This window comes from Canis lupus, chromosome 6 (assembly GCF_048164855.1).
Source record: "Canis lupus baileyi chromosome 6, mCanLup2.hap1, whole genome shotgun sequence".
Classification (NCBI taxonomy): Eukaryota; Metazoa; Chordata; class Mammalia; order Carnivora; family Canidae; genus Canis; species Canis lupus.
In genome coordinates this window covers 9,546,678-9,559,904 of record NC_132843.1, presented here as the reverse complement: position 1 = coordinate 9,559,904, position 13,227 = coordinate 9,546,678, and the positions used below count along the sequence as shown (strand labels likewise).

General features: G+C 37.2%; 1 protein-coding gene across 50 annotated transcripts in view; it reads right to left on the bottom strand.

Annotated features, from left to right (window-relative positions):
- EPB41L3 (erythrocyte membrane protein band 4.1 like 3) overlaps positions 1-13,227 on the bottom strand; it is a 226,184-nt gene that overhangs the window by 49,433 nt on the left and 163,524 nt on the right. For all 50 annotated transcript variants that reach the window (XM_072828827.1, XM_072828810.1, XM_072828818.1 and 47 more), the window contains 2 exons: positions 1,660-1,764; positions 460-502 (listed from right to left, as the gene is read on the bottom strand). In XM_072828827.1, coding sequence (XP_072684928.1) covers positions 460-502; positions 1,660-1,764 — 148 coding nt within the window. The remainder of the gene's footprint in view (positions 1-459; positions 503-1,659; positions 1,765-13,227) is intronic.

Sequence of the window (13,227 nt, the reverse complement as noted above, 5' to 3'; positions counted from 1 at the left end):
GCATCACCTGATTAATCATCTTGCACACTATGTGTGCAAGCAGGGGAATAAGTCAAATGTCACAGTCATTTTATTCCTGAGCTGTAATGATTAAAAATGGGTATTTAAGCTAAACCAACCTGTCAAAGATAAAACTTGATATCTTAATCTGGCTTTTAAAAAACTGTTTTTGGGATACCTGGGTGGCTCAGTGGTTGAGCATCTGCCTTTGGCTCAGGGCATGATCCTGGGATCCCGGGGTTGAGTCCCGCATCATGCTCCTTGCAGGGAGCCTGCTTCTCCCTCTGCCTGTGTCTCTGCCTCTCTCTCTCTGTTTCTCATGAATAAGTAAATAAAATCTTTAAAACAAACAAACAAGCAGTTTTCACACGAGCCATGTGGGTATGGGCCACGGATTCAGACCACCTTGCTCTCTGAAAATCTTCACATTATCATGTGAAATAATCCAAAAGAACTTACTTCGAATTTGTTTTTTTATTTCCTTAGCAGGGTCCAGCCAATTCTGAAAAGGAAATGACAGTTTGAATTTGAACCAGAGAAGAATAAGAATAACCTGATGATGATTGTGCACTGAGTGTATCTGAAAGGGAATGGTTGCTGGCAGCCCCTCCAAGCTGGGTCCTTCTCCTATTGCTTGCCCATCCCCAGGCTCTGCACTAGTCTAATGAGAAAATGTGTATGTGTGCACAATTCATGCGTGACAAAACTCTTTCCTTTTACAACACAACCTTCAAAGATTCAAGCCAGCACAGAAATGGGAGGAAAAAAAATAGTGGATTCTATGTTCATAGAAGTTATGAACAAATTAAAGATACATGATGTCCACCAATGTCCTTGCCATTCAGTCCCACAAAGTGATTTCTGTGATTATAAATTCTTAGGCACTTTGCTAACAAATGAACACCTGCTTGGGATTTATTATTTTCCTCACCAGAAAACTCAGATGTTTAATAATGAAGTTAGACATTGTTCAGTGAATTGGGTAGGTATTAAGTATGATTCATTGCACAACATCAAAACAAATAACATCTTTGAGCAAAATTTCTGTGACTTAGTTCCTAGCATGGACACAGTGGAAACAGTCTCTTCTTTATTTTTCAGGTAGTTGTGGGAATTAGTGAGGCAAAGCCCCAAACAGACTATATTACTCAGGTGTAAGAGTCTATAGAGGTTATTACATTAAACATTAAATACCTGCTGAATACATTAGACAAGGGTTTGGTCAGCAAATACCCATGTCATATTCTGATTATCCAAGAATATGAAAGCAAACTAAGATGAATTAAGATTAGACAGCAGTCAGGGAACATATTTTCTATGTAACTATCAATGCATTTGATTTTCAAAATCATTTATTTGATTTTCAAATCCACTGAAATGTATCATCCAGGGAAAGAACCATATAAAATGCTTTCCTAGAACCATTAATAACTTACAGGTGAAAAGCTGACTTACTCTTTCCAGAATATTCAAGATTAAAGGAAGTTGTCAATAATAGCTTTCATAAAGAAATTAGGTGATTAACAGCATTTAGGGACTCAAAGGAGTAAATACAGGAGTGGAAGCAGAGAAAATTATTTACCTATTCAGTTTTCATTCCCTTTCTCACAGTAATGAGTAGTTCAAGACATACGCTTTGTATTGCTTTTAATCACTCACCTTCTGGTTTTCAGCATCTCGATACGTAAGCCCAAAATAGTCCTTTTCTAGTAAGTTCAGATGTTCACATACTTTATCAAACAGCACCTGGCCTCTGGAGCGTTTCTATGGAAAACAAAATAGAAAAACAAGTCAAAACATATAAAGTTCTCTCAATTGCCACGGATAAAAATGGGTAAAACTTAACATACTGCTTGCTGCAAGTGTTCAGTATGTGACGCCCAATGTGATCACTTTGCCATCTCCTCTGTAACTAGTGAAAAGGTTCAATAAAGTGGGCCCACACCTACAAAAGCCTGTCCCTACAACCAACAAACAAAACCAAAACTCACCTGTGCCACTGAGTAAGTACAGGCAACCTGCAGATGGTTTCTAAACAGAAGTATCTGGGGAAATGATGTGGGGCTTGTAAGTCTGAAATATCTTGTGAAATATACAAAGTGAAAGAACACAAAGGGGTGATCCCTGGGTGGCGCAGCGGTTTAGCGCCTGCCTTTGGCCCAGGGCGCGATCCTGGAGACCCGGGATCGAATCCCACATCGGGCTCCCGGTGCATGGAGCCTGCTTCTCCCTCTGCCTATGTCTCTGCCTCTCTCTCTCTCTCTCTCTGTGTGACTATCGTAAATAAATTAAAAAAAAAAAATAAAAAAAAAAAAAGAAAGAACACAAAGGACCAACAAAAACCGTGTTTCAGAATGCCCTAACTTGGTCCCCACACAACCAGATTTGCAGTCTGGGAAGAATCAATCCTACTCCTTATCTTAGGCAAACTCCCCCTTAAGACTTTGTATTCCAACCCTTATTTAGAAATTCTAGCTATGGATTGCTTTCTAAAGACTGTTAACTTTGTTAGTTTATTTTTGTGTTTTTTTTTTTTTTGTTATAAATTTCAGTTTTGATCACAGTGTTCAACTTTCTCTTAATTTCAAGAAATCCTTTCTATTAAACATAAAATATTCATTAAGTTGAAAGATTTTAGTTATTTATAAGATACAGACATATATGCTACATTTTTTTTTTTTTTACCATAATGCAGTCATCGGCAGAAAGTAAAAAGGTAGTCATCTGAGAAGAAAAAATCTATTGGTTTAATTTACCATGATACTCAGTATCACATTTCCATGGAATCCTTCAAAGGTCTTTTAACCTGGCCTTGGGGACTGAGATGGATGACCTGGCAACAATTAAACTAAACTACGTTTTTTTGCATAGTCCGACATTTCATTCCTAATACATTAAGCATATTTGCCTTTAAGATTTGATGTAGTAACAATGAGAGATGTAAAAATTGATAGACAGTACACATGCCAAAATAATAAGTTTTCAGAAACCTGTAAATGCTATGTATTATTACACAACTGTAATTATATTGGAAGTTAATTGCTCAGCTCCCTGAAGCATGACTGTTTAGGAAAAAAAGATAAATCTATGATAGAAAAGTAAAGCCTAAATTGTAGCCAGCTAAATAATCAATGATGTGTTTGAAAAAAGTTTAATAATGCATGAAAATAAATTACATATTGGCAAAACTACATAATAACATTGTTCAATGGATACGAATAAGTGGTAGGACAATAAAATGCTGCTCATTGGTTTAAATCTTTTATTTTTAAGTAACAGCTTATCATGTCTGAATAATGTTTAACAGATTATAAAGTTTTCATTAAAAAATTGGTACTTCCAATGCTTCTACTGGTATTCAGTTTACAGATAAGAACCTAGAGGTTCAGTCCAATGAGAGAGGCAATATTATGTAATGGAGGAGTAGTGGCTTTAGCAAATCAATCTGGGTTTGAATCTTCATTATGTTCTTTGCAGCTATGTGAACCTGTTTTTTCCTCTGTAAAATGGGTATATGATACCACCTTCTTCTTTGGGATGGTTGACAATAAAATAAAGTATTCAAACTTGGTCCAGTAATGGCACATATCAAGCTTTCCATAGACATTAGTGATCATAGCCCAAGTGACCAACAAGTAGAAGGATCTGTAATATAGCACTTGGTATGTATGCGTTTTTGCTGTCAGAGCACATTTATATCATCTTGTGGAGCCAATAAGCAGTTCAAGATTAACGTATCCTGTTCTTTCTTTAGAAATTAATTACCTGCTTACTACCTAAGTGCTTTTAGCTAGACCACAATATTTACACACACCTATACCCTCCCCCCCTCCATGCACACACCCAAACACATACCAGTGTCTGGCCCAAGTACTTTCTCAATGAGTAAACAAAACAAAACAAATACAAATAAATAAACTCTTCTCTACAGAGCCTTATATATTCTCTGACCCAGCAGCCCCTCAATTGTGGAATTATTTCTGAATACGCAGCAGGCTGCCTTGGGCATTGTTTTAATTAGCTATCTTCTGGCTGCTGTGTTCTTCCTTTTGTCTAACAGGTGGTATGGATTAGCTCAGGCACAGACCACTATACTAACTAGATCTTACTTTTCTGGCTTCTCACAATTTGATTTCTATTAATGATTCATAGCTCTCTCTTAAATAGATGAGGTATTTTTTTTTACTGAGTATTTTTTTTTTTAATTTTTATTTATTTATGATAGTCACATACAGAGAGAGAGAGAGGCAGAGACACAGGCAGAGGGAGAAGCAGGCTCCATGCACCGGGAGCCCGACGTGGGATTCGATCCCGGGTCTCCAGGATCGCGCCCTGGGCCAAAGGCAGGCGCTAAACCGCTGCGCCACCCAGGGATCCCTTTACTGAGTATTTTAAACATATTTTGAACACTACAAACAGATCTTAAGATAATTACATAGTGGTCCGTTCTTCACACTGGAGTTTGTTTTTTCCCCCCGCTAAGAACCAAGATCAGTAGTCTAGGCTCTACTATAGATGGTAATATGTAAACAGTAGAATTCCTATCTGCTAAATATCACCACAGCTAGCTGGATGACACTGGAAAAGCCTTTTAAATGCATTTTCTCACCCTGGAGTGATGATATATGATTCTATGGAGCAAGGCTGTCATGGGCTTCAGGTTGGGTCCCCTGTGTCATGGCAAACATTACTAATGGTTACAAGGCTCTTTCGCATGGAGCCTGGATTAGACGTCAGCACCCTTCTGCAACGTGTGATAAGACAGCCAGCGGATAGAGTTGGATCTATCTTTTAGCCCTAGATAGGATCACTCCCAACTCTTCCAAATTCTGGATTCTTCTAACTCAGATTATTATTATCATTTTTTGCATACTGTCCAACTTTACAAGGTAGTGTATGTCTTTAGGTAATAACATCTAACATATTTGACTAAAATCAGACTGAAACTTTTAAAGAATTTAAATATTTGGTGGCTGAAGACATGATATTCATTAAATGATCAAATCTAGTTTCTTTACTTCATTGGGTGTGTTTATATATAGCCATAATGAGTCAAGAATTGAGTAAACAATGTTGACAGAGGTTTTTATAAATTAACAGATAATTTACCTAACCAGAGAAGGTAATAGTTTTTAGTCTTGTCTGCTGTTTTGTGTGAGTCAAGTTATGTCTCTGACTCAGGGACATTAACAGTTCATGATTATCATTCACTATTAACCCTTGAACATCCAGAAAAGTTGATTTTGCTGTCCTAGAGTAATATACTAATGATGGACTGCCTTCTTTCTGCTCTCTTTTCTTCACTAAAACATTAGGTTTCTGTTTCTGATAAAGTAAATGGGAATATAACAGCCCAACAGTCAAAGACTCTGAATATCTAAAGAAGGGTAAATCCCCAACAATATGAACAACTTTCCTTAATTATTTTAATTTAAAAATTTTCCAAATTGACTCATGAAAGTGTTGAATGTTAGCAGAAGTGTGTCAAAAGAGAAAAACTTTAAGAGAATGGAGAGATAAGCCACAGAATGGGATAAGATATTTGCAGAGACATATTTGGTAAAGGACTGGTATCCAAACTACACAAAGAACTCTTAAATTCAATAAGAAAACAATCAAATTAACAACTGTGCAAAAGATCTGAGCAGATACTTCACCAAAGACATACAGATGTCAAAAAAGCATATGGAGAGATGTTCATCATATACTATTAGAGAACTGCAAATTAAAAGATAACCACTACACATTGATTAGAATGGCTAAAATTCTAAACACAAACAACACTAAATGATGGAAAAGATGTGAAACAACAGGAACTCTTATCCCCTGCTAGTAGAAATGGCTCTGCCATTTTAGAAGACAGTCTAGCAGTTTTTTACAAAACTAAACACACTTTTAATATATGACCCAGCCATCATATTCCAAGATACTTACACAAATTTGATATATACCAAAACCTGTGTGTAAATACTTATAGCAGCTTTATTCGACATTGCCAAAACTTAGAAACAACCAAGATGCCCCTCAGTGGGTGAATGGATAAATAAACTGTGTAACAATCCAAACAATGGAATGTTATTTGGAACTAAGAATAAATGAACTATCAAGCCATGAAAGACATGAAGAAACCTCAAATACCTATTACTAAGTGAAAGAAGCCACTCTGAAAAGGCTGTATGTATGATTCCAGCTATACGACATTTTGAAAAAGGCAAAACTATGAAGACAGTAAAAAGATCAGTGGTTGCCAGAGGTTAGGGAGGAGGGAGGAGTGAACAGATGGAGCATGAAGAATTGTTAGGGTAGTGAAACCACCCTGAATGGTTCTATAATGGCAGATACATGTCCTTATACATTTGTCCAAACCCATGGAAAGTACCACAGAGAGTGAACCCTGATGTACACTATGGACTTCAGTTAATAATAATGTAACAACGTTGTTTCAGTAATGATAATAAATGTAGCACACGGATATAAAATGCTACAAAACAGGGAAAGAGGGGTGGGAGATGGGAGTTTGAAGAGGTTATATGAAAAGTCACTGTACTTTCTGCTTAATTTTTCTGTAATCCTAAAACTGCTCACAAAAGGTCTATTAATTAAAAAGAGAGGAACACCGACAAAAATATTTCATGTCTTATTTTAAATTGTTAGTAATTTATTAAATGCTTAAAAAAGTTAATAAAGTTCCAAACGATTTTACTTTTATCACGAGTAAATGAAAACTTAAAATTTTTATTGAGCTTAAACATTTTAGAGAAATCAAAAACTTTATAGTTACAACATATACTAAAGGTAAAAGTAAAATCATTCTAGGAAAAGCTGCCATGCTTCTCATCCTAGGTATACACACACATAGGAACCCCAAGTCTGAAATGCCTGCATGCAAACCCAACATATCTAGTAACAAACAGAGGCTGGGTGTCAGATGGAAGTGACTGCTCAAGATCTACATCATACAATTAGGGAATCCAAACTATGAACAAGATAATGATGGATTAGCTAAGGATTCAAAGGCTTTGCTTTTTCTGGGCACTAAATTCAAGAGGATACATCCACCATCACCACTCAAATACAGCAAATGGATAAGCCTTTCTGTAGCATCACTGAAACTTCCCACAAGTCAAAGGTCATTCAATATCTTTAACAATACTGTTTGTAAAACGTTGCTTTTCAATGTACCAACCAGCATCACGTGGCTAGTCTATAGTAAAATTTGTTATTTTTATTTGCCCATTAGAAGAATAATTTTAAAAAATTAATTTCAAGTGCTTTAGTATGGGGAATTTCAAATATATAGATAAGTAGAGAGGACACTATAATGAGGCCTTGCAAACCTGTCACCCAGTGTCAAAAAATGTTTTTGGAGGACCACCACCTGGGGTCATCTAGAGTTCTACTCAATTCATTCTTCCCCTGATTATTCTGAAGTATTTCAGCAAATAATTACCTCTTTATGTCTTAATTTGTAACTCTACTCTTTTTAAAATGTAATCTCAGGGCACCTGGGTGGCTCAGCTAAGCATCCAACTCTTGGTTTCAGCTTAATTCATGATCTCAGGGTCCTGGGATCAAGCCTGATGTTGGGCTCCATGCTCAGCGTGGAGTCTGCTTGTCCCCCACCCTCCCCCTCTGCTCCTCCATACTCTTTTTCTCTCTCAAATAAATAAAAACTTAAAAAAAAACATAATCTCAATACCTTTATCCCATCTCAACAAAGTGGGTCTTTAATATCATCAAGTATCTACTCATCAGCAATCAGTATTTGATATCAAATATCTAGTCATTACAAACTTTCCTCAGTTTACAGTGGGGTTGCACTCCATAAACTGATTGTAAGTTGAAAATATCCTAAGTTTAAAAAAGAAAAAGAGAAATCCTGAGTTAAAAAAAAAGAAAATATCCTAGTTAAAAATGCATTTTTTAATGTACCTATCAAACATTACAGCTCAGCCTAGTGCTCAAAACATTTACCATCAGCCTAGAGTTGGGCAAAACCACCTAACACAAAGCCTATTCTATAATTAAGTATTGCACATCTCAGGTAGTTCAGTGAATAGGTGCCGAAAGTAACAATCAGAATGGCTGCATGGACTTGGAATGGCTTTGAGTATCAACTATTTACCCTGGTGGTGGCATGGCTGTCTGGGAGCTGTAGCTGCTCCCCGTGCCTAGCATCGGGGGAGAGTATCTACCACATAGAGAAGATGCAAACTCAAAATCTGAAGTACAGTTTCTACTGAACATGTGTCACTTCTACACCATCAAGAAGTCAAAAAATTCTAAGTTAAACACTGTAAGTCAGAGACTGTCAGTACTTTAATTTTCCCAGTCGTTTCAAAGATTTTTGTTTCTTTTTAAGTTTGAGAAGTTCATACACTATAATTGGCTGATGCAACTCTTTAGCCTCGGTCTGCAAGTTCACCATTTATCTTGGTTTTATCCTTGAAATTAATTTAAGAGAACAGGTCATTTGTCTGTAGTACCCTCTCAGTCTAGACCTTACTGTTTGCATCTCCATGGTATAATTTAATGTGTTCCTCTGTCTCCTGTACTTCCTGAAACCTGGCATTTAAATCTAGAACCTTGATCTGATTCTGGTTTGACTGTTTTCCATTGAGTGATGCTGTGCAGTTTCAATCAGGAGGCATCAAATGACTCTTGTCTTTTTTTGTTGTATTAGCAGTCACTGATGATCATTGCCCCAGATCCATTAATTTGAGGTCGCAAGATAAGCATATCTGAATCCTAATCATGCCCCCTGCATTTATTAGCTGGAGTAGGTCTATGAGGAGATACTTCTCTTTGTCAGTATTATTTGTTGCATAAACACAGTTTGATGACAAAAGTCAGGATCAATGTTCACTCTTTTTCTTCTTCATCCAATTTCAAGATAATGAGGTCCTCTCTAGCATCATCCACAGCCACCAATTAGAACTTTTGTTTTAGATGATCACTATGAACTCATGATTCAAACAGGTTTGATGTGTTTCAATCCATTTCAGCCCCTACCCATATCGATGCTCTAAATGTCCCCATATGCTCTACACCTTGCCTTCTGCCTGTCAAGTCTCTCTCATCTTCATGAGGCTTTCCCAGTGCCACTTCTTTCAAGCATTTCCTATCTTCCCAGCCACAGGTGATTCTTTCTTTTTTTTTTCTCTCTCTCCCCTTTGGACATTATGGTGTTATATAGCAATGAAGAGGGCACTTTCCCTATTCTGTCTTATATCACAGCTGTCTCTCTGTGCATGTACCTTACACCCTTACTGACTATATATAAAGACATTCCCTGTGGCGTCATGCCTCCTGTATTTATTTTATGGAGTTTCATTTTGGTCAAATACCATTAAGAGATTAAAAAGGCAACTTCTTTTTCATGAAAATTTTTCTTACCAGCATATCATAACCAATGTTGTAGAAGCAATATTTTAAACTTATGGTTTTCAACTGTGGATTCTGGCAGGATTTAAAAAATGCCAATGCCCAGAAACCCATCTCATCAAACCAGAATTTCTGAAGTGGGCCCATGGTATTTTCACATTTTCCAGAGTCCCAGGGGATTCATGCAGGCATAGTCGAAATGTTCACTTTATGTTAAAATGTTCACTTTATGTTTATGAGCTGAAATTCTTAAATATGAGGACTCTAAAGCAATTTTTTTTTTTTTTGCTTTAGTCTCACAAAGCTATGAAGCTCTCCTCCAGCAAAGGCTAAATGCTGAAATTAGAGAAATTTGTGAAGTCAAATATAATCTCCTGGCTCAGGAATATAGTTATAGTTATTATCTATCTGAAGCTGCACAATCACAAAGAAAATGAGGCAGAGCAAGTTGCTCTGTCTGAGAACAGGAGCTCATCATCAGTCCCTATTTCTCAGGAGGGGACGGGGACCAAACTGGCACCAGGACTTGCCTGTATTTTAAGTCTGCTCAGAATTTACATATGCCTTTCTTTAAACTACCATAATGAAAAATGGGAGGGGGAGACTCCCAAAACCCTCTTGTCATATACTGCCTTAGGCTTAAAACCACTTGTGTTAATATAAAGGAAAATTTATGATACTGACAACATTTAAGAAAACAGATACTTTTGTACCTTATTTTAGCTGATTTGACATCTGATGATGTGTCAACGCTAGAAGTACTTTATTCTTTCTACCATTTATCTTCCTCAAATAGACCATTTTCTTTTGGGAATTAAAATTTTCCATGTATTGTTCAATGCTGTGAACCTGTATTTCTGCTCCCCAAAGACCGCAAACTGCCCATCTTTTTAATGCTCCTGATAGTGTTCCCAGATATAGCAGGCATTCAACATATGTGCCTAACAAGTGCCAATGGCAGGAATTTGAAGAATTTTCCCTCACATTATATTGGATTAATCTTAAAGCAAAATGCCGTCATTTTTTTTTCATGCTTCCTTCCCTAATTGCATTTTTCCCCACTGAGTGCTTTTCTATTTTCCTTCCTTCCAAAGGTCAATTAGAATTCTCTTTATTTCTAACTGATTGCATCACAACTTATCCATAGTTCAGGAACATCTGAAATGCTTGGCAAACAAGGGCCAGATCCTGAGCCCCAGTCAGACACCTGGACTCTATGTAAGTTAGGTTTTCCTTTTTCTCTTTTGGACTCTTGGTAGAAAAAACTCTAGCCTGGAAAATACCAAGAGGTTGTGGTCAACCCAGGACTAAAAGATTATGGTGTCTGGTTGGTGAAAATAGCCCATAGAGTCTTTCGAGAGATCTGCGGCTGGGAAGGTCTAAGTAGCAAGATATGGTACCAGCTGCCTCGTGTGCATCTAGTGCTTCCTGGCTTATATGTACATTTAATGCTCAGTTTAGTAGTTAGTACAGTATTACCCATATTGCCACTGCCAGCATCTCCTCCCACAGGGGCAGGATTTAATGGGATGTTACAGCCTTTGTGCTGATCCCACATGTTATCCAGGCAGTATACTCAAAGAAGGCTGACAAGAGAGGTGGGCACAAAATTTCTTCGGTCAAGATGTTGCATATATGGACAGCTCTTTCTTTAAATACACAGTCATTTTCAGTAAGCCATGACAGTTACACCTCATTCAAACCAAAATTTCTCAATGACTGTATCACATCACCTCATCTCTGCCACATTCTCACCAAGTTAGCAATGATGATCTGGAGTGTTCTGTTAAAATAGGAATATGAAACTCTTTCCTGGTCTTGATAACTTTAAAAAAAAAACAAACAGTGATTTCCTTCCCTGGCTTGGTTATCCAGAGATTAGAATTCATCTAGTATTATTGAAACATCTTTTTTTTTTTTTTTTTTTTTTTTAAGATTTTGTTTATTCGTGAGAGAAACAGAGAGAGTGAGAGGCAGAGACAGAGGGAGAAGCAGGCTCCCCACAAGGAGCCTGATGTGGGACTCAATCTCAGATCCTGGGATCAGGACCTGAGCTGAAGGCAGACGCTGAACCGCTGAGCCATCCAGGCTTCCCTTGAAACATCTTTAAAATGGGCATCCCTACCTATTCAAGTTTCTTTTCTTGCTGTTCTGTTCTAAGTGAGAAATATGTCAGCCCTGAAGCTATACCCTGGTTCTATAGAGGCTGGCTCTGTGGGGTTAGACAGGAAAGCATATTGCCTAGCTCATGGAAAGCAAGAGCCAATGCTGGTTAGCTTGAATAGGCTCTTTTGATAGGGAGCCCAATACATTGGGATTTCTAATGCTGAAATCTGGTATAGAGACTGAGATACTGTTGAAAGCCTATTCCTTATGCAGTGAAATCATCCCATTTCTCTCATAAAAAACAAATCTCATTGTATAAAACTGAGAAATTGTTAAAAAAAATACTATTATCCATAAACTGAGTGTACATTCAATCATCATTTACAAACACACGCTAAATGGTTAATATATATTGAGTATACTGGCATATTTTGGCACATCGTAGGCCAAACCATAATAGTTATATATAATCACACATATGGCCTATAGTCCTGGCAAAACCAGAATGAATTGTTCAAATGCAATAGAGCTGCCCTATGTTTTGACTGAGATTCAGTACATAGATACTTTTAGCACATTGGTGACAAGAGTCCCTTCCTGAACGGGAAGCCTCTCTACTTTTTAAAAAAGAGGCCTTTTTTACTCAGCCACAATCTGTTTCTGCCTTCATTTGTTGAAGTAATTTCAGCCTCTATTTGAAATCAGACTTTTGTGCTAAGAGACATGCACTGTGGTAGATAATAGCTTTCCAGTGAAGCATGCTTCTTCTTGGCCAGCAAAAACATCAGGCTCCGTTTTTTACAAAGAGTTTCACATCACACATATGAGATGTTGGCAGTGAACTATCAGACAACATTTCCTGCTGTTAATCTGCTAAGGATTCAGGTCACTAAAGCCAAAGTGCGCAAAATGAAAGCAGAAAAGGAGGCCTAAGAGACAGGAATGTCTGAAAGAGAAACAAATTTGAATCATGTAAAATAACCATAGGGTCTAATTCTGAATGATGTGGAACTTTGAGAATTCCTTCCTGTGAGAGGAAGTCCTTAATCTCTTTCCTAAGATAATTCTCAAACGAATGAATAAATGAATAAAAAACCCAAATCATGATTTATAACTCATTAATAAACAGCCATAGGAAATGCAAATGTTGACAATGAAAAAAAGAGTTTTAATAATATCAATTTCATGAGTAAAAAGTGGCACCACTGTTACTAACTTTTCAAATCTAGGAGGCATCAATGATCAAAACAATGTAAGAATAATACTGTCGTTGCTTTAAACAAATAGGTAATAAGTGAACCTGTGTCCTTTCCATCAACAGCTTTAGCCTATTACTAGGGCAAGGCTGTAAAAGCAGGAGAGGAAGGATATGAGGGTTATTATATAAACTACTCACATAATTTTAAAATGTAATCATATCATTTTACCAGTTAAATAGTTTATAAAAATTACAATGATCTTACAATGTATGAAAGACCTATAATGAAATATGAATAAGCCTCTGGAAGAAATAGATGATCTCATTCTAAGTGATACTGAAAGCAGTCCAGTCCTTTTTTTTTTTTTTTTTAAGTTTTATTTATTTATTCATGAGAGACACAGAGAGAGAGCACGAGGCAGAGATATAGGCAGAGGAAGAAGCAGGCTCCATGCAGGGAGCCCGATGTGGGACTCGATCCCGGGACTCCAGGATCATGCCCTGAGCCAAAGGCAGATGCTCAACTGCTGAGCCACCCA